This window comes from Aedes albopictus, chromosome 3 (assembly GCF_035046485.1).
Source record: "Aedes albopictus strain Foshan chromosome 3, AalbF5, whole genome shotgun sequence".
NCBI lineage: Eukaryota > Metazoa > Arthropoda > Insecta > Diptera > Culicidae > Aedes > Aedes albopictus.
Genome location: NC_085138.1, coordinates 31,514,554 through 31,532,607, shown reverse-complemented (window position 1 = coordinate 31,532,607; position 18,054 = coordinate 31,514,554). Strand labels below are relative to the sequence as shown.

General features: G+C 43.1%; 2 protein-coding genes across 2 annotated transcripts; both read left to right on the top strand.

The window, feature by feature from the left end:
- Positions 1 to 10,140: 10,140 nt before the first annotated feature.
- Positions 10,141 to 11,457, top strand: LOC109419158 (uncharacterized). Its single transcript, XM_062860757.1, has 3 exons — positions 10,141 to 10,226; positions 10,284 to 10,555; positions 11,290 to 11,457. Exons 1-3 carry the CDS (start codon positions 10,175 to 10,177, stop codon positions 11,335 to 11,337), a joined length of 372 nt encoding a protein of 123 aa, XP_062716741.1. The 5' UTR covers positions 10,141 to 10,174; the 3' UTR covers positions 11,338 to 11,457.
- Positions 11,458 to 16,028: 4,571 nt separating this feature from the next.
- On the top strand, positions 16,029 to 17,211 carry LOC109419157 (integumentary mucin C.1). The gene is made up of 2 exons (XM_019693379.3): positions 16,029 to 16,275; positions 16,503 to 17,211. Exons 1-2 carry the CDS (start codon positions 16,230 to 16,232, stop codon positions 17,099 to 17,101), a joined length of 645 nt encoding a protein of 214 aa, XP_019548924.2. The 5' UTR covers positions 16,029 to 16,229; the 3' UTR covers positions 17,102 to 17,211.
- Positions 17,212 to 18,054: the final 843 nt, after the last annotated feature.

Sequence of the window (18,054 nt, the reverse complement as noted above, 5' to 3'; positions counted from 1 at the left end):
AAGCAACGAAGTAGTATTTGGGACAATTGGTAGCGTCATGGAGTCGGTTCCAAGTGTCCCACTGGAAGAGGTCAAACTTAACAGTGAACCACGCCCATTCTACTTCTTTATGGCTCTACGTCCGCACTGGGACGAATTTGTATTATTGTGAGGCAAGTACAATGATACTCTATGCCCAGGGAGTCGAGAAAATTTTATCGACTGGAACGGGAATCAAACCCGCCGTCTCCGGATTGGCGATCCATAGCTTTAACCACTAGGCTAACTGGAGACTCACGCCCATGCATGCGGCATATAAAGCAGCGGCTTTTCCGATAACCCAATCAACAATTACCAAAGAAAATAGCCTCAGACTACATTCAATACTAGTAGTATTCTGAAATCGGTTCCAGGAGTTTCATCGGAAGTGATCGGATCAAAAAGTGAACAAACCCCATGTGTGCGATACATAAAACCACGACTTTTTTTTTAAGATATGAACCACTAATCGGAAATGGACTCCAACTACAGTTAATGTCCCTGAACCGGTTCCGGGTGTCCCACCGAAAGTTGTCAGATGTAATCAAATTCATGTATGGCCCACATCACATCGAGGCTTTTCCAATAATCTGATGAACAGTTAGCTCAGTATAAAAAACTTCTTTAATCCACATATGATTACCGAAAGTGCTCCGGAACGGGTTCAGTGTGCCCGGCCGAATGTAGTCAGATATAAATGTGAACTTAGCCCATGCACGTGACACAAAAAATCCAGTATTATCAGTATTATGCATACATACCCGAGCAGAAGAGAATATCAACAGCACCATAAAATATGTTATTTTGGTATAATAACTGTATAATGAAATCAGTATTTTTTATGTTTTGTATGTAATAACAAATCTTATTATCTTATAAACTTGTCTGTCATAGGAGGCAAAATAACAAAAATAATAACAAAAAATGTTCCTGGAAGACCAATTCAATAACATGTTTTGTTAGGTTCAATAACAACTTAATAACAATGAAATTTGCAGTGAATTTGAAAGCTTGTTATTGTTGTACTATAGTCCATCACATATTTGTACATTTTCAATAGTAGAAAAATAACAAAACTTGGTCTACAACAAAGTAAATTATTGAAATGTCATTCATTTATTTAGTTAACATCAAATTCATGATAATACTGAATCAACAATTTGCCGCCATAATACTCGATTTGCAGCTGCAGCTCTCCAACGTCGGTCACGCCCAACACTCGCCAGATCACACTCCACCTGGTCCGCCCATCGTGCTCTCTGCGCTCCATGCCTTCTTGTACCAACCGGATGGTTAGCAAACACCAACTTTGCAGGGTTGTTGTCCGGCATTCTTGCAACATGCCCTGCCCACCGTATCCTTCCGGCTTTGGCCACTTTCTTGATGCTGGGTCCGCCGTAAAGTGCAGCGAGCTCGTGGTTCATCCTTCTCCGCCACACACCGTTCTCCTGCACGCCGCCGAAGATCGTCCTAAGCACCCGTCGCTCAAAAACTCCGAGTGCTTGCAGGTCCTCCTCGAGCATTGTCCATGTCTCGTGTCCGTAGAGAACCACCGGTCTTATTAGCGTCTTGTACATGGTACATTTGGTGCGGGGGTGAATCTTTTTAAACCGCAGTTTCTTCTGGAGCCCATAGTAGGCACGACTTCCACTGATGATGCGCCTTCGTATTTCACGGCTCACGTTATTGTCAGCCGTTAGCAAGGAACCGAGGTAGACGAATTCTTCTACCACCTCGAAAGTATCCCCGTCTATCGTAACATTGCTGTCAAGGCTTGTCCTGTTCTCGCTCAGTCCCACCTACCAGCATGTACTTTGTTTTAGCCGCAATCACCACCAGTCCGACCTTTGCTGCTTCGCGTTTCAGGCGGGTGTACAGTTCTGCTACCGTTCCAAATGTTCTAGCAATAATATCCATATCATCCGCAAAACAGACAAATTGGCCGGATTTCGTGAAGATCGTACCCCGGTTGTTGAGCCCCCCAAGCAACACAGAAAACATCTTTGGAGATCAATATTTCCTACGATGTATTTTAAGTGCATTATAAGCGATTCAGAAAACATCTTGTGTTAATATCCAGCTGTAATTAAGCTCACAGAAAACAAACATCAACAAAAAGTGTGATTGTTTGGATTACGTATGAAATATTCATTATAGAACTATTATAGAACAGAAACATCAGTTAGGCAATCAGAGATGAAAGCAAACACGTCATAGCAACAGAAGGCAACTAAAGATTAAAAATGAAACAAGATGCAAATAGTGTATGCGTTTATTTCAACCATTCCTGGGAGGCTCTGGTTGAAGGGGGCCAGTTAGTGGTTCAAGAGAATTGACCTAATATATTTGTAGAATTTAGGAAAAAAAAATCGATCGGCACTGCTCGGGCGGTTGGACTGCCATCGATTTTCCAGTCCCACATATTGTTTGCCGAATACAAATCCCCTATTTGTGGTGCTAAATAGGGTCAGCGTACAGTAATCTGGTCAACATCCGAAAGGGCCGAAAGTCCAGGCTACTTATCTAAAAACTGGTTTGTCGAATACCATTAGGACCACGCAACTTGTATTCCGGCCTATGTAAAAGAATCCGAATCCAGCAGCCGGTGCTAGTCCAACATAAATTCTGGCACCTAAACTCGACATCTAGCAGGCATGAATTTCACCGAAACCACCAAATACACTACGTCATGAATCTCCCTGCTATCGCAGATTATTCGGAAAACTGAATGGTCGGGTAAATCATCGACCACATATAAATAATTCCACGGAAAACACAAACCTCCGACGCACGACCAGCAGCGCAATTGTTTACTATTTGCAATTATTTTGCCATTTTGACAGGTATAGCCCCATTAAAAGTGTAGTATTAAATAAGTTATTTAGGAGTAGTTATAATGTTTAGGGAACAATATTAGAGCTAGAGTGAGAGTATGTTGAAACGATGTTATTTTGACGTATTATAAATGCTTTTTCTGTTTCTGTTTCAAATCGAAGCACTTGACTTGTAGAGCCTAGCTGTTCTTATTCAAGAGACGTCATGACGATTACACTGCCGAACAAATATGTTAATACACACATTAAAAAATTGGTACAAAATTCACGCTTATCTCACTCGTTCGAAATTATTGAGGAACCAGCTTTCCAAGTTTAAAAATACTCGAATTTACCTTGAGTAATAATCAGTAGTTAGTCAAAAGCTCTGTTATTGAAAAAAGTAAATATAGATTGCAACATTTTTGAACGGCACTGTAAGCCAAATGGAGAAGCTGCCATATTGTTCTCACCACAATTTGGAAAAAAAATGAACATTTAGAAAAAAATACGACATCATATGATTGATTCAATCTGCATATTTCAATACAATTTAGTGGCGCATGAATTTTGAATGAGTAAAATCAAATATTGTACCAGAAATCCGGATTCGCAATCAAAATAACACTACCCGAGCAGGAATGAATAACTGACACATAACTGGAGAATACCAAAGTCAGGTATCATACCAAGACATGGTATTGGTTGGTTATCCAGGTATTGAAAATAACTTATTTTGGTATTTTGTAGGTATTGATGCAATACCTCAATGAGTTATTGGTTTGGTGTTGAGGACTGCTTGAGGTATTATTCAATTATGGAAAAATCACTATTTGTATGGAAAAATCGCCGATTATCATTTAGGTATTGCCATACCTGTTGTCATTATTCATGCGTTATGCACAGAATACACACCAGTTATTATTTTAGGTATTTTACCTCTTATGCAGGGCTAATTAATACCTCATTCAGGTTGTAGGTATTCGGTTTTCCATACCTGAGTTAGTTATTCTTCAGCTATTTTCTCCGGCTCGGGTACCCTTCCTGAAAATAAATCAATTCATAAATTTTCAATAATTTGTTTTAGAAAATATCATTTATGGTCTTTGCCTATAACCTGAGAAAAGTTTTCCAACTTGTTGGAGTTACTTTCATTTTCTTTTCTGTCAGTCGCTGCGTAGCAATATTGTCATTATATGATTACATTTATAGTAATAGTTTGTTGTAAACAAGGCTCTCGCAAGTTGTATCACAATCTAATTTCCTGATTTGAACCTTTGCATGTTTTATGTTATATAATAGTATTTTACAAGTCATATTACTTAGATGCAGCTAAGTTTCAACCAATGAATATAGTTGTACTATTCAGGTATTTTTCAAGTATCTTTTGCATACAAATAACTTTATTATTGCATGTCATCTGAATGGAAATCAATTATTAGTACTATAAGAGTATTCCTATACATCTTATATGACCTGTAAGATGTTCTATAAGCCGCCATTTTTTGCGCTGTTTTGAATATATAAGTATCCCATACGACGTAAATAATGCAAGAATAAAACAATAGAATATGTTCGAAACTTGTATTTTAAACTCTTATATAACAAGTTGTGTTACTTGGGCCGGCTCGTCGCATAACACCTTCCAGGGCGATGTTGAATAGTAGGCAGGAAAGTCCATCACCTTGTCGTAGTCCCCGTCGAGATTCGAATGAACTGGATAGTTCACCCGAAATCCTTACGCTGTTCTGCACACCGTACATCGTTGCTCTTATCAGTCTAGTCGGCTTCCCGGGAAAGCTGTTCTCGTCCATAATTTTTCACAGCTCTGTGCGGTCGATACTGTCGTATGCCGCTTTGAAGTCGATGAACAGGTGATGCGTTGGGACCTGGTATTCACGGCATTCCTGGAAGATTTTCCGTACGGTGAAGATCTGGTCCGTTGTCGACCGGCCGTCGATGAAACCGGCTTGGTAACTTCCCACGAACTCATTTACGTTAGGTGAAAGACGACGGAAGATGATCTGGGATAGCACTTTGTAGGCGGCGTTCAAAATGGTGATCGCTCGAAAGTTCTCACACATTAACTTGTCGCTCCTCCTCCTCTTCTTGGCGTAACGTCCTCACTGGGACAAAGCCTGCTTCTCAGCTTAGTGTTCAATGAGCACTTCCACAGTTTTTAACTGAGAGCTTCCTCTGCCAATGACCATTTTGCATGTGTATATCGTGTGGCAGGCACGAAGATACTCTATGCCCAAGGAAGTCAAGGAAATTTCCTTTACGAAACGATCCTGGACCGACCGGGAATCGAACCCGTCACCCTCAGCATGGTCATGCTGAATACCCGTGTGTTTACCGCCTCGGCTATATGGACTTGTCGCCTTTCTTGTGGATGGGACAGATTATCCCTTCCTTCCACTCCTCCGGTAGCTGTTCGGTTTCCCAGATCTTGACCACTAACTGGTGCAGACAGGTGGCCAACTTTTCCGGGCCCATCTTGATGAGTTCAGCTGCGATACCGTCCTTACCAGCCGCTTTGTTGTTTTTGAGCTGGTGGGTGGCATCCTTACCTTCCCTCAGCGTGGGAGTTTGTTCGTTCCCGTCCTCTGCTGCACCAACATAGTCATTTCCTCCGCTGCCTTGGTCCTCCGTGCCTACTAGCGTGGGTCATCGGAACCATTTTCTCAGATCAAAGCTTTTTTGGTTCCGTTTCGTGTTCTGAGTATCTGTGCAAAATTTGAACACGATCGGTTGCGTCTACACTTTGCGCATTGCAATTGAAATTTGTATGGGATTTTGTATGGGAAAACATACTTTTTTGCATTTTTGTCATAAGTTGAAAAAGTTTGTCTGAAACTTTTTAACCAATTGTAACGTTTGACGTTTTTTGTCTTTTTAAGCAAAATATTATTTTGAATTTTATTGATGTAATTATAGCTTTTGACGTTTTTATCTTTTTAAGTAAAATAATAAACTGAATTAAAATGAATAAACTGAATTAGAGTAATGTAATTATAAATCGATTAGGACGAAACGTTAAATTGAGTCAAAATGACGTCATCAGTACAAACTGTTATCCAATATGAACTTAGCACGAACCCGACTATAATGGTTTATGTACTCGGTTTTTGTCGGCTCACCGATGGTGTGAACTCAATGTCGCCATCCTAAAATTGCTTGGCGCAAAATTTGAAATAATTTGAGATTTGAGATTTGAGACCAAGATGAAGTTTCATGCTTGCCATAGATCTTAAGCTCGATCATTATCGCTCAAGTACGGCTGGTGATTAGAAGTTATCGCGAGAGTTCGAAGTTTATTGAGTTAGTTTGAGTTTTTCTATAGTTGATGTTTTATTGGTGATTTTGCTATAACGGTAATTGATAATTGGAGTGAATTTCTAGTGCTATTAATTCTTGACCGTAATTTTCTTGATTGACAGTTTTTCGTTGCCAACGTCAGTATACCTGACCAATTCCGCGAAATTTCTATTAAGTGAATTCGTTGAAACGTACAAAAAGGTAATTTGTTGTAATTTGAGTTTTAATTTGATTTAGTTCATTAATTTGTGATTTCGCGTTGGACTTTGCAGCGCGAAGCACTTTTTGGTACGGGCTGGATTTTTGTGGATTCGACCGGAGTCGGATCGGGGAATCTTTTGTGGCGAAACCAGGGCCCGCCATTTCCGTCCGTGGAGCACGGACATTTTGGAGCTCGTGCACCCGTCAAGGCCCGCCTTTCGAAGGCAGTCAAACGAGGGTGAGTGAAGTCGCTAGTCAAACCAAGCGAGAACTACCGCGGTCGTCAATCAACCGCCGGTGAAGATCCGACAAGCTACAATCCCCTGGATCTTTTGATCGAGAACGCGATCCCCGTACACCGCCAATTAGTGTACGCAGGATCGAGACCTGAATCGACGGTTGGAAGTTCCCTTGACTCCGCTCGGTCATAGCGGAAAGGTACGCGAAGCCGGGTCGATTGGGAAAAGGGGCTTCCCTCTGAAGAGGAAGGCGAATCCGGACGTTCTCGTCTTGCAAAAGTCGGAAGGCCTCCGCCCAGCCGCCACTCACCCCCGCAGCTTTAGTTTCGGCCATACCGCACGAGCTCGACCTCCATCGCTGCCGCCAATCAGCAGCGCCAGCGGCATCGTTACAACGCCGCCATCGCCACCGAATCTGGAGGAGCGAGGACGCCATCGTGTCAAGCCTTCGAGTCATCGTGTCAACGAGTTCATCGAGTATGAAAATCCTGCGCAGGTATGTGAGCTTTTTTCTCTATTCATGGCCATGATTTAGTAGCTCATTTCCATTCCGTATCGAACAACTTTAAGTCCAACCCGAATGAGCTAATAAAGTTAAGTTTGCGAAATTGTTTGAAATCTAGCTGAGTTTGTGTTTTAGTTGCTTCCGTTTGACGGTGCTGAGTTATTCACTCCAATTACGGTGTTAAGTTTGGTTTTCCGCTTCTCACTCAGTTAGAATTTTGAGCTTTCGCCTACTGCGTAACAGCGTTCAGCGATTTTGAGCGAACTCAAGGTTTTCTTTTTTTTGCGTTTAAAAGGGGAGAGTAGTAGCGAAATCCCGGAGTTAGTGTAAGTATTTTTTTGTATAGTTTCGGTAAACTTTAACCAGCGACCGTTCGAGAGTCCCCTGAGGGAAAGAGTCAACAAAAGTCGGGCAAATTCAACTTGAACTGGTGGTCTCTCATCCATGAGAGTGGCGCTTAAGCCGCCAAGTTTTTTAACACCTCGAGCGCTATTCTGCGAACGGTTACACAATACTGTAAAATGATAGCCTAGGATGTTCTGAAAAACTTTGTTGAAGACCGCAAAGCGATCCAATGCTTGTGAAAATAGTTATAACCAACGAACCGCATGCATGTTTTTATGTTTTAACATGTAAAGGAATAACAAAAGCAACAAAATCATGCTGTTTCGGCAAGCAATACCAATGCTATAACTTTTTTCATTAGCATCAGATTACTTCGCGGTCTTCGACAAAGTTTTTCAGGACACCCTAGGCTATGTTTTCTCTGTATCGGTTTCATGATTTTAGAAAAAATCGAGCTTGACATGAGAGAAATGCAAAAAAGTGTGTTTTCACTTGTAAAATCCCATACAAACTTCAAACGCGATGCGCAAAACGTAGACACAACCGATCGTGCCCAATTTTTGCACACTTATTTGGGTCCTGAAATGGGATCAAAGAAGCTTTTATCTGATGGGATACCATTGAATTTTTCATTTTTTTCATATTTTTTCGCAATTTTTCATATAAACGATGACCCACTCTAGTGCCTACATTCTCTTCGCCATTCAGGTGCTCGTCGAAGTGCTGCTTCCACTTTTCGATCACCTCACGTTTGTCCATCAGGAGGCTCCCATCCTTATCCCTGCAGATTTCGGCTTGCGGCACGTAGCCTTTGCGGGATGCGTTGAGCTTCTGGTAGAGCTTACGTGTTTGTTGTGAACGACACAGCAGTTCCATTTCCTCGCACTCCGCTTCTTCCAGGCGGCGCTTTTTCTCCCGGAAGAGACGGGTCTGCTGCTTCCGCATCTGTCTGTATCGCTCCACATTCTGTCGGGTTCCATGATGCAGCATTACCGCCCGCGCTGCATCCTTCTCCTCCAGAAGCGCTCTGCACTCCTCGTCGAACCAATGCGCGTATGCGGTGGCGACATCCGGTTGCTTCAGTCGTTCTAGATCGTACCGGGGCGGCCGCCGGTACTTTACATTGTTAATAACGGAGAGTTTAACCATCACCTGGTAGTGATCAGAGTCGATATTAGCGCCACGATAGGTCCTGACGTCGATAATGTCGGAGAAGTGTCGTCCATCAATCAGAACGTGGTCGATTTGCGATTCCGTTTGTTGTGGTGATTTCCAGGTGTAACGATACGGGAGGCTGTGCTGGAAAGAGGTGCTACGAATGGCCATGTTCTTGGAGGCGGCGAAATCGATGAGGCGTAGGCCATTTTCGTTCGTCAGCTGGTGGGCGCTGAACTTACCAATCGTCGGTCTGAATTCCTCCTCCTGGCCTACCTGAGCGTTTAGATGATCTTGACGTCGTGGTTTGGGCAGCGGTCGTACTCGCGTTCGAGCTGCGCGTAAAATGCGTCCTTGTCATCATCAGTGCTTCCGGAGTGAGGGCTGTGCACGTTTATTACGCTAATGTTGAAGAATCGGCCCTTGATCCTCAACCTGCACATTCTTTCGTCGATCGGCCACCAACCGATCACGCGCCTCTGCATGTCGCCCATCACTATAAAAGCTGTTCCCAGCTCACATGTGTTGCCGCAACTCTGGTAGATGGTATGATTACCTCTAAACGTTCGCACCATAGATCCTGTCCAACACACCTCCTGCAGCGCTACGATTCCGAACCCGCGGTCCTTCAGTATATCGGCGAGTATGCGGGTGCTCCCGATGAAGTTGAGAGATCTGTAGTTTCACGTACCGAGCTTCCAATCGCAAGTCCCTTTTCGTCGCTGTGGTCGTCGCCATTGGTATCGGTTCGCATTCTTCTCTTGTTGATTCTCCGGTGCTAGTCTTTTTACGGCTGGCTCGCAGGGCCTGACACCAACCCACTAACCCAGGGAGCTGGGCTTACCTTCCCGGAAGCTACGGGTTCTGCATTGGCATTTCCTCCAACTACAGTGCTAAATAGCTAGGCTCAAGCGCCAGTCTTCGCCGGGGGTGGTGTTTTTAATGGGCGCCCAGGAGATAATATTTTACCCCCATTGAAATGTCATATAGTGGATGAATCTCAATAACTTTATCATAACAAAATAAGATTTTCCAACAAACAGGCTGTTGTTATGAATTTGATATTCTTCTCTGCTCGGGGAACGAACTGTAAACCACTAAATTGGCGACATATCAGTTAGTAAAATGGAATATAATGTGTATACAGGAAAAGAGTGGATCTAGATGTTCACTTGATATTTTTTCAACTACAGTGGAATTATGCACGAAAAAAATGCAAACAAAAATTTCAGTACTAACCATTCAACATTGACGAATTACCCAACTTATGTGATTATTGCTGGCCACACTACGGTTTACATTTTAATTGAATATGCACAATTGTGATCTTCCTTAGCACATCGGTAAAACCATATAATACAGGATAATGCCAAAATCGAACCCTATTCAAAATGTCCATATAACACTTAACATAAGCAGAGCAGGGTTTGTTTCTATTTGAAAGAACTACTAAAAGAAGATAAGGAGTGTTGTGTGCGATCTGGGGAATCCCACATTTCGTTATTCAGAAACTCAACCGTGTGCAATCTACTTTAGTTTTCATCCACTTCTTTCATTGTTCACACGGAAAACCATTAGAGATGGATTCCCAACCATCTTTGGGAAGACCTCTAGACGATTACGATGACTTAGGTGCATTTGGTAAATTTCATTGATGTTATGTACAGATGTATCATCCTTTTTTTGCAGGCAATAAAATTGATCCTCTTGCTGAGTTAACAGCTATAACAGTGACAGAGAAACCTACAATAATTCCATCAACAACGGCGAATCCAGTTCAACAAAGTACTCTAGAAAGGAGCACGGAATACAAATATGAGAATGTCATACAAACCTATACCATAGAAGTGCTCAAACTTAAACCGATTCCACATGCAGCTGGAACACTGTACTACACAGTGGACCCGCAGGAAGATGCGTACAAAAAATTGATGCAAGTGTACCAGGACAATTTTGAAACTGTAAGTTCTCGCAAAGCATATAAGAATAATTTATCATTAAACACGGCTACGCAGTCTTGAAATTAGCAAATGATGTTCATTACTTACCAAATGTCCGTTGAAAGTTATAGCATGCTAAATAAGTCATGTATCAACAAACGAATGACAGGACAGTTACAGTTAGACGAAACACAAGATCAAAAACGACCAAATTTGTTTCCCCCTGAAGAAGACACTAACCCCGTGTCGAAACGTGGAGCAAGTAATAAACATCGTTTGCTAACTTCAAGACTGCGTAGCCGTTTTTAATGAAAGTTGAAACAATACAGTCGAGCCTTCACTAGAATATTTACATTTGACGCTATTTAGTATTTTATTTACATACTAAATAATTTACATAAAGACGCTATTTAGTATTTTATTATTGAATCGCGATTTTTGCTTTGTTCGCAATCATCGATTTCAAATCAGAACTCACCATTAGACAGCTAAAAGCTTAAGCTTTTCGAAACATTAGAATATTTAGGTGAGCATTGACCGCAGCTATTAGATATTGTTTGTGTCCCTTTGTCATCTCCTTGACAAGGGAGAGGTCCATCAATTAAAACCAACCAAAGTTTTCCTTCTTTTTATCATATCCTAGCGAATATGCATGAAAAATAGGAAATCCAAGACATTATGTAACTGGCTGCCTGGTTTCAATGAGAATTAGGCTTAGGATACCAACGTAAGTACTAATTGTTTTTGTCTTTTAGCCTATGAACAGAAATTCGCCAAAAAATGCTCCACCCCCCAAAGATTGATCGTGTATGGCCTGCGTTTAATGCTAGTGTATATTGAAATAAATGGAACTGTACTGCATTACATTTGAATCAGTTTGCAATCTATAAAAAATAAACGGAGAAATCAAGCAGCAACAAGAATGTGTATTGCATCATATATTTGATTCAGTATTGCACATATATTTGATAATGTTATGCAGGGGATAGACAAAATGATCGGGATAGGTAAAATTTTCACTTTTCGAAAACTGCTGAACTGTAACTTTTTGAAAAAAAACATAACAATTCTCAAATTTCCACTGTAAGTTGTCTATTAATGGTCCAAATTTGAGAAAGATCGTGCTAGTCTTCATGAAGGTAGAAAGATTACAGTAAAAGGTATAATTATCCGATTAAGCAGTAATATTTTCGGATTCCAGGAACCGAATACAAAATTTTATAAGCATTCATGACTTATATAATGAGTTTGGAAAATCGTTTGACTTAACTAAGAATTGCTTATAAGAGAAAATGTTTTAGCGGATTCTATACCATTACCCGGAAAACCATTACCCGGAATGCCATTTACCGTAAAACCATTTAACGGAATGTACCATTTACCGAAAACATATTTACGCTGCAAAACGGTGAATCGATAAGGAGAGCGTCCAACATAGCTCTGGTCCTCACAAGTTCCTACCTCATGCTTCCACGGGTCAAGCGATGACAAAGACCGCCAGCTAAGAGATGTGTACTTAGCTGGTAGTGCAGCCTGGACACTGTTGTCCTTCTGGCTTCAGCTAGATTGAGGAGGTACGACCCGAGGCTCAAACAGCGTCTGTTCTGGCATCCAGCGGCTGAGTAAGAAACGCTGCACCACGCCCAGCTAGATCCAAGGTGGTAGCCCCATCAGCGTGGTCGTCCCAGTGATGGTTGGGACGTTAAACAGAACTGGCACGATGGCCCTCCGGCGAGACAGGAGTGTTGGCGTAGGCCCAATAAGCCACCCGTGAAAATCCCCATTGCGAATAACATAGGAGAAAATACATACGACTCGATACAATCGGCAAAGACCCACGCGACGAAATAAGGACTACGATTGGAAACTTGGAACATGGAATTGCAAGTCACTAGGTTTCGCAGGATGTGACAGGATAATCTACGACGAACTACATCCCCGCAACTTCGACATCGTGGCGTTGCAGGAACTTTGTTGGACTGGACAGAAAGTGTGGAAAAGCGGGCATCGAGCGGCTACCTTCTACCAAAGCTGTGGCACCACCAATGAACTGGGAACAGGATTTATAGTGTTGGGCAAGATGCAACAACGTGTGATCGGGTGGGAGCCGATCAACGCAAGGATATGCGTGTTGAGAGTTAAGGACCGTTTCTTCAACTACAGCATCGTCAACGTCCACTGCCCACACGAAGGGAGACCCGATGACGAGAAAGAAGCGTTCTACGCGCAGTTAGAGCAAACATACGATGGTTGCACGCCGCGTGACGTGAAAATCGTTGTCGACGACATGAACGCGCAGGTAGGGAGGGAGGAAATGTACAGACCGGTAATCGGGCGAAACAGCCTGCACGCCGTATCGAATGATAACGGCCAGCGATGCGTAAACTTTGCAGCCTGCCGTGGTATGGTAGTCCAAAGCACCTTCTTCCCCCGCAAAGATATCCACAAAGACACCTGGAGATCACCCGACCATCAAATAGAAAACCAAATCGACCACGTTCTAATCGACGGTAAATTCTTCTCAGATATAATCAACGTCCGCACATACCGCAGTGCGAAAATAGATTCGGATCACTATTGCGGAGATTCCACCTGTTTAGACTCCTGCGCGAAAAATAGTTGCGTGGATTTTTCTTGCGTGGGCCCATAGATATAAAACCAGACCCCGTCCTGGTGAATATTTTACGCTGTGTTGTTAGGTACACATTTGGTGATAGTTTTGTATTGTAAAAAAACATTTATAACGCACCTACGCTGAAAATGAGCCTAATCATTTATTTGCGTCGGAATCTATAAATCTTCACAACGGGCAATACTTAGTCACTGTATGCATGCGCTCAGAACATTCGACCGTTATCACCACGCGTCGAAGTCGAACGCCGCGGCTCAACATCGACCCAAGTAACACACTTGTCACCGAAGAGTCACGGCGGCGCAGGTTTTTGTTGCACAGAAGTCACTGTGACTTACTTCTAGCAAGTATGTGTTTATTTGTTAGAAGTAAGTCACAGTGACTTCTGCGCAACAAAAACCTGCGCCGCCGTGACTCTTCGGTGACATGTGTGTTACTTGGGGAGCAACTTCGTAACGTAGAAGTGGCTCAAGACTACGCGCAGCAGTTAGCAGTGGCCCTACCAACGGAAGAGCAGCTTGGCGCAGCTACACTTGAAGATGGCTGGAGGGACATCCGATCCGCCATAGGTAGTACCTCGGCTACAGCACTAGGCTTCGCGACTCCGAATCACAGAAACGACTGGTACGACGGCGAATGTGAACAGTTGAAAAACGAGAAGAATGCAGCATGGGCGAGAATGCTGCAACACCGTACGAGAGCGAATGAGGCACGTTACAAACAGGCGTGGAACAGGCGCGGAACAGGCAGAACTCAGTCTTCCGGATGAAGAAGCGCCAGCATGAAGAACGAGATCCCGAAGCGATGGAAGAGCTGTACCGCGCTTAGGACACACGAAAGTTTTACGAGAAGCTGAACCGCTCGCGCAGAGGCTTTGTGCCACAAGCCGACATGTGCCGAGATAATCACGAGCGAGCGACAGGTGGCGGCAGCATTACGATGAGCACCTCAATGGCGACGTTGCAAGTACCGAAGGTGGAGCGGTAACAGATCTAGGAGTATGTGCACAGGACGAAAGACTTCCGGCCCCTAACCTTCAAGAGATTGAGGAGGAGGTTGGCCGGTTGAAAAACAACAAAGCCGCTGGAGCAGATCAACTACCAAGCGAGCTTCTAAAATACGGTGGAGAAGCACTGGTGAGAGCACTACACTGGGTCATTACCAAGATTTGGGAGGAGGAAGTATTACCGGAGGAATGGATGGAAGGTATCGTGTGTCCCATCTACAAAAAGGGCGACAAGTTGGATTGCGGGAACCACCGCGCGATCACACTACTGAGCGCTGCCTACACGGAAAGATCGATGTACACGGAGCAAAGAGTAACTTTCACGCAGCGATCGAAAAGACAAAAGATTTCATGCATTGTGTGAAACTTTACGCAAATTTGTGTAACACCGGATCAGCACATTTTTTGTGCTGATCCAGTCGTAAGCAAATCTGAGTGAAAAATCCTTTGTCTTTTAGCAAGTTACTCATTCGCTGTGAACTTTCGTTTAAGGGTGTACAAGATACTCTCTCAAATTTTATGCCGCTGTCTATTACCGATTGCAAGAGAGTTCGTGGGGCAATATCAGGCTGGATTTATGGGTGAACGCGCTACAACGGACCAGATGTTCGCCATCTGCCAGGTGTTGCAGAAATGCCGCGAATACAACGTGCCCACACATCACTTGTTCATCGATTACAAATCGGCGTATGATACAATCGATCGAGAACAGCAATGGCAGATTATGCACGAATACGGATTCCCGGATAAACTGATACGGTTGATCAAGGCGACGATGGATCGAGTGATGTGCGTAGTTCGAGTATCAGGGACACTCTCGAGTTTCTTCGAATCTCGCAGAGGGTTACGGCAAGGTGAAGGTCTTTCGTGCTTGCTGTTCAACATTGCTTTAGAAGGTGTAATAAGAAGAGCGGGGATAAACACGAGTGGAACGATTTTCACGAAGTCCGTTCAGCTGCTTGGTTTCACTGATGATGTAGATATTATAGCTCGCAAATTTGGGACCATGGCGGAAACGTACATCCGACTAAAGATTAAAGCCAGGCGAATCGGATTAGTCAAAAATGTGTCGAAGACAAAGTAAGGGTGTATCGCGCGGTTGAATAATTCGTGTACTTGGGCTTACTAGTGACCGCCGATAACAACACCAGCAGAGACATTCAGAGACGCATTGTGGCAGGAAATCGAGCTTACTTTGTGCTCCGCAGAACTCCACGATCGAACAAGGTTCGCCGTCACACGACATATACTATCTACAAAACGCTGGTTAGACCGGTAGTCCTCTATGGGCATGAAGTATGGACCCTGCGTGCAGAGGGCCAACGCGCGGAGCGGAGGGTGTTGCGTACCATCTACGGCGGAGTGTAGATGGAAGACGGGACTTAGAGAAGGCGAATGAACCACGAGCTGCATCAGCTGCTGAGAGAACCAATCATCGTCCATACCGCGAAAATCGGGAGGCTACGGTGGGTGGGTTGCGTCATCAGGATGTCGGATAGCAACCCGACTAAAATGGTTCTCGAGAGTCTTCCGACCGGTACAAGAAGACGTAGTGCGCAGCGAGCTAGGTGGGTCGATCAGGTGGAAACAACAGCCATGGACCGAGTAGAATGGAGACGGCTACTGTGTACAGCAGAGGCCACTCAGTCCTTAGTCTGACCGGTAAGGTAAGTGATCACCTGTCTGAATCCACAGTTACGATAAATATGTGCCACAATGGTGCAACACTGTTTTAGATTCTAACTTTATATCTTTTTGTTCAAACAGGCAAATTTCAAACAAATGACATAGCAAAATTTCTAATCTAACATCGAACAATTTAGTTGGTTTTGATTGATTTCCACAGTAATAGCCTCTTCAGTTCAAGTATCCACAAAGATCCGATCTTCGGTTCTATCTCGAGTTAACTATTTACTTAACTCGTGATAAAAACGAAACTCGGTTCCTATCAGTGCACGCGTAAGCTTTCACCCTTCCATTTGGCATTCAACGCACCAGTTACACGGTCAGCTCGAATCCATTCGTCTGGCAGAAAACTGTTAGTAACGGCGACCATCATGGCCTTCCAACGTCAAGTTTTGCTTTCGATCGTCCTGATTCACGGTAAGTAGCCTTCGGGTCCTCTCGATCACCCAGACAGTTTTCTATCTGGTTATCAGGTGGTCTTTCTCAGATATTGATAAGTCCTTTGTTTTCCTTGTCAGTTTTTGTTAAAAGGGGGACAAATTAACGGCTACGAATTGTCCCGCGTTTGTTAAAAAAAAATGAGTAAAGAAAACGAATGATTTATGGGAAATGTGGAAAGAGATAAAACTGTAACGATTTTCCAGCTACCAACGCTCTACAGTGCACGATCTGTCAGGATCGTCAATCCTGTAATAATCAACCGGTAGCACAAGAGTGTAACGCTGACTTAGTGAATAACCATCATCGAGGTCTGGGTCATATAAACCTAAGTTTATGGACCGCGGCGCCAAGCTCAACATTCAAGTGCTATAACTTAGATTTGTACTATCAAAGTGCTCTGACGGGAAGTTACGTTCTAGTGGTTCAAAAAGGATGTACCTACAGTACTACTAATTTCTGCGATAGCTGGAGCGACAATGTTGAAATGGAAAACTGCGCAACATGCGAATTTGGTGATGCATGTAACAGCGTTCCAGCTCAAACGACAACAACCTCTGCACCAACATCTACCACCACAAAGAGTTCAGTTTTCACAACGAAGACAACCGCTGATCCGATCACCGCGAGTCCAAATCCCACAACAACGACGACAGCTGCATCGCCCAGCACATCAAGCTCCACGACGTCAACCTCGACACCAGCGTCTACGACCACGACGGCTTCTGCAACAGGCAACAAAATTATCTCTATCATCTATAAGCATCAAACATATCTTTCGATAGTATCAAGGGATACTAACTGATGGATGGATTATTTCCCTCAGCTCATGGGAGGATAGAAATCAGCAGTTCCTACCGCATAATGAGATAAACTAAAGTATATTAAAATAAAAAACCCAAATTAATCCACCTAGCGGTGGTGGCGCCTTTCTCGTGCCTTCGAAAAACCCATTTCACCAAAACTCAAGTGATATGTTGATGAATATCGCACTTTCATACGTTTAACAAAAATCCATTTTATGGCACCAGACATCGTTTCGTTTATCGGGCTTTTGATGTTTGAGCCTTAAGCCCTAAGTGTAATGCGCATTTAGAGTGCTCTGCAGCAATAGAGCATCTTGAGATATCATCGGCCTCTTATTGATGGCCTACATTTAGGCCATTTCGGGCACTGATATGAACTAGAAGACTTCCCTAACAGATACATCAAAGTGTAGACGTCTTCCATTAAAAATTGATTCAGAATGCCCCCTTAGGATTAAAAAATTCCTAGACAAAACTCAAGCTATGGAAGCAACTAATGCTACGAACAAAAGGCAACCTGCCAGAGAAAATACGATTACAGGATTGACTGATGGACCAACAACATAAATGAAACCTCGTCATACTGTCATTAGAAATTGTTATCCAATAGGGTAACAGGGCAACAATATGTTCTCTGTAGTGTATGTTCATTAGTATGGGACAAACATCAAATTCTCGCTCCAGTTGACTTTTTTGATTCCATTTAAGTCCCATATGAACTGTGCAAAATTTCAGCGCAATCGGTGAAACTATAATTTAGCGCAAGCGGTTCAAAGTTTCCATAGGATTTACTGTGGGAAAAGTTACACTTTCAGATAAAAAATCCCAGAGATCATCTCTTGTCTCCTTAATTCAAATCGATCAATGCTTCGCGTAGAAAAATCATTTATGAAACTTTCCTTCAAAGACCGCAAAACAATTGGATGCTTGTGGAAAAAGTTATTGATTTATT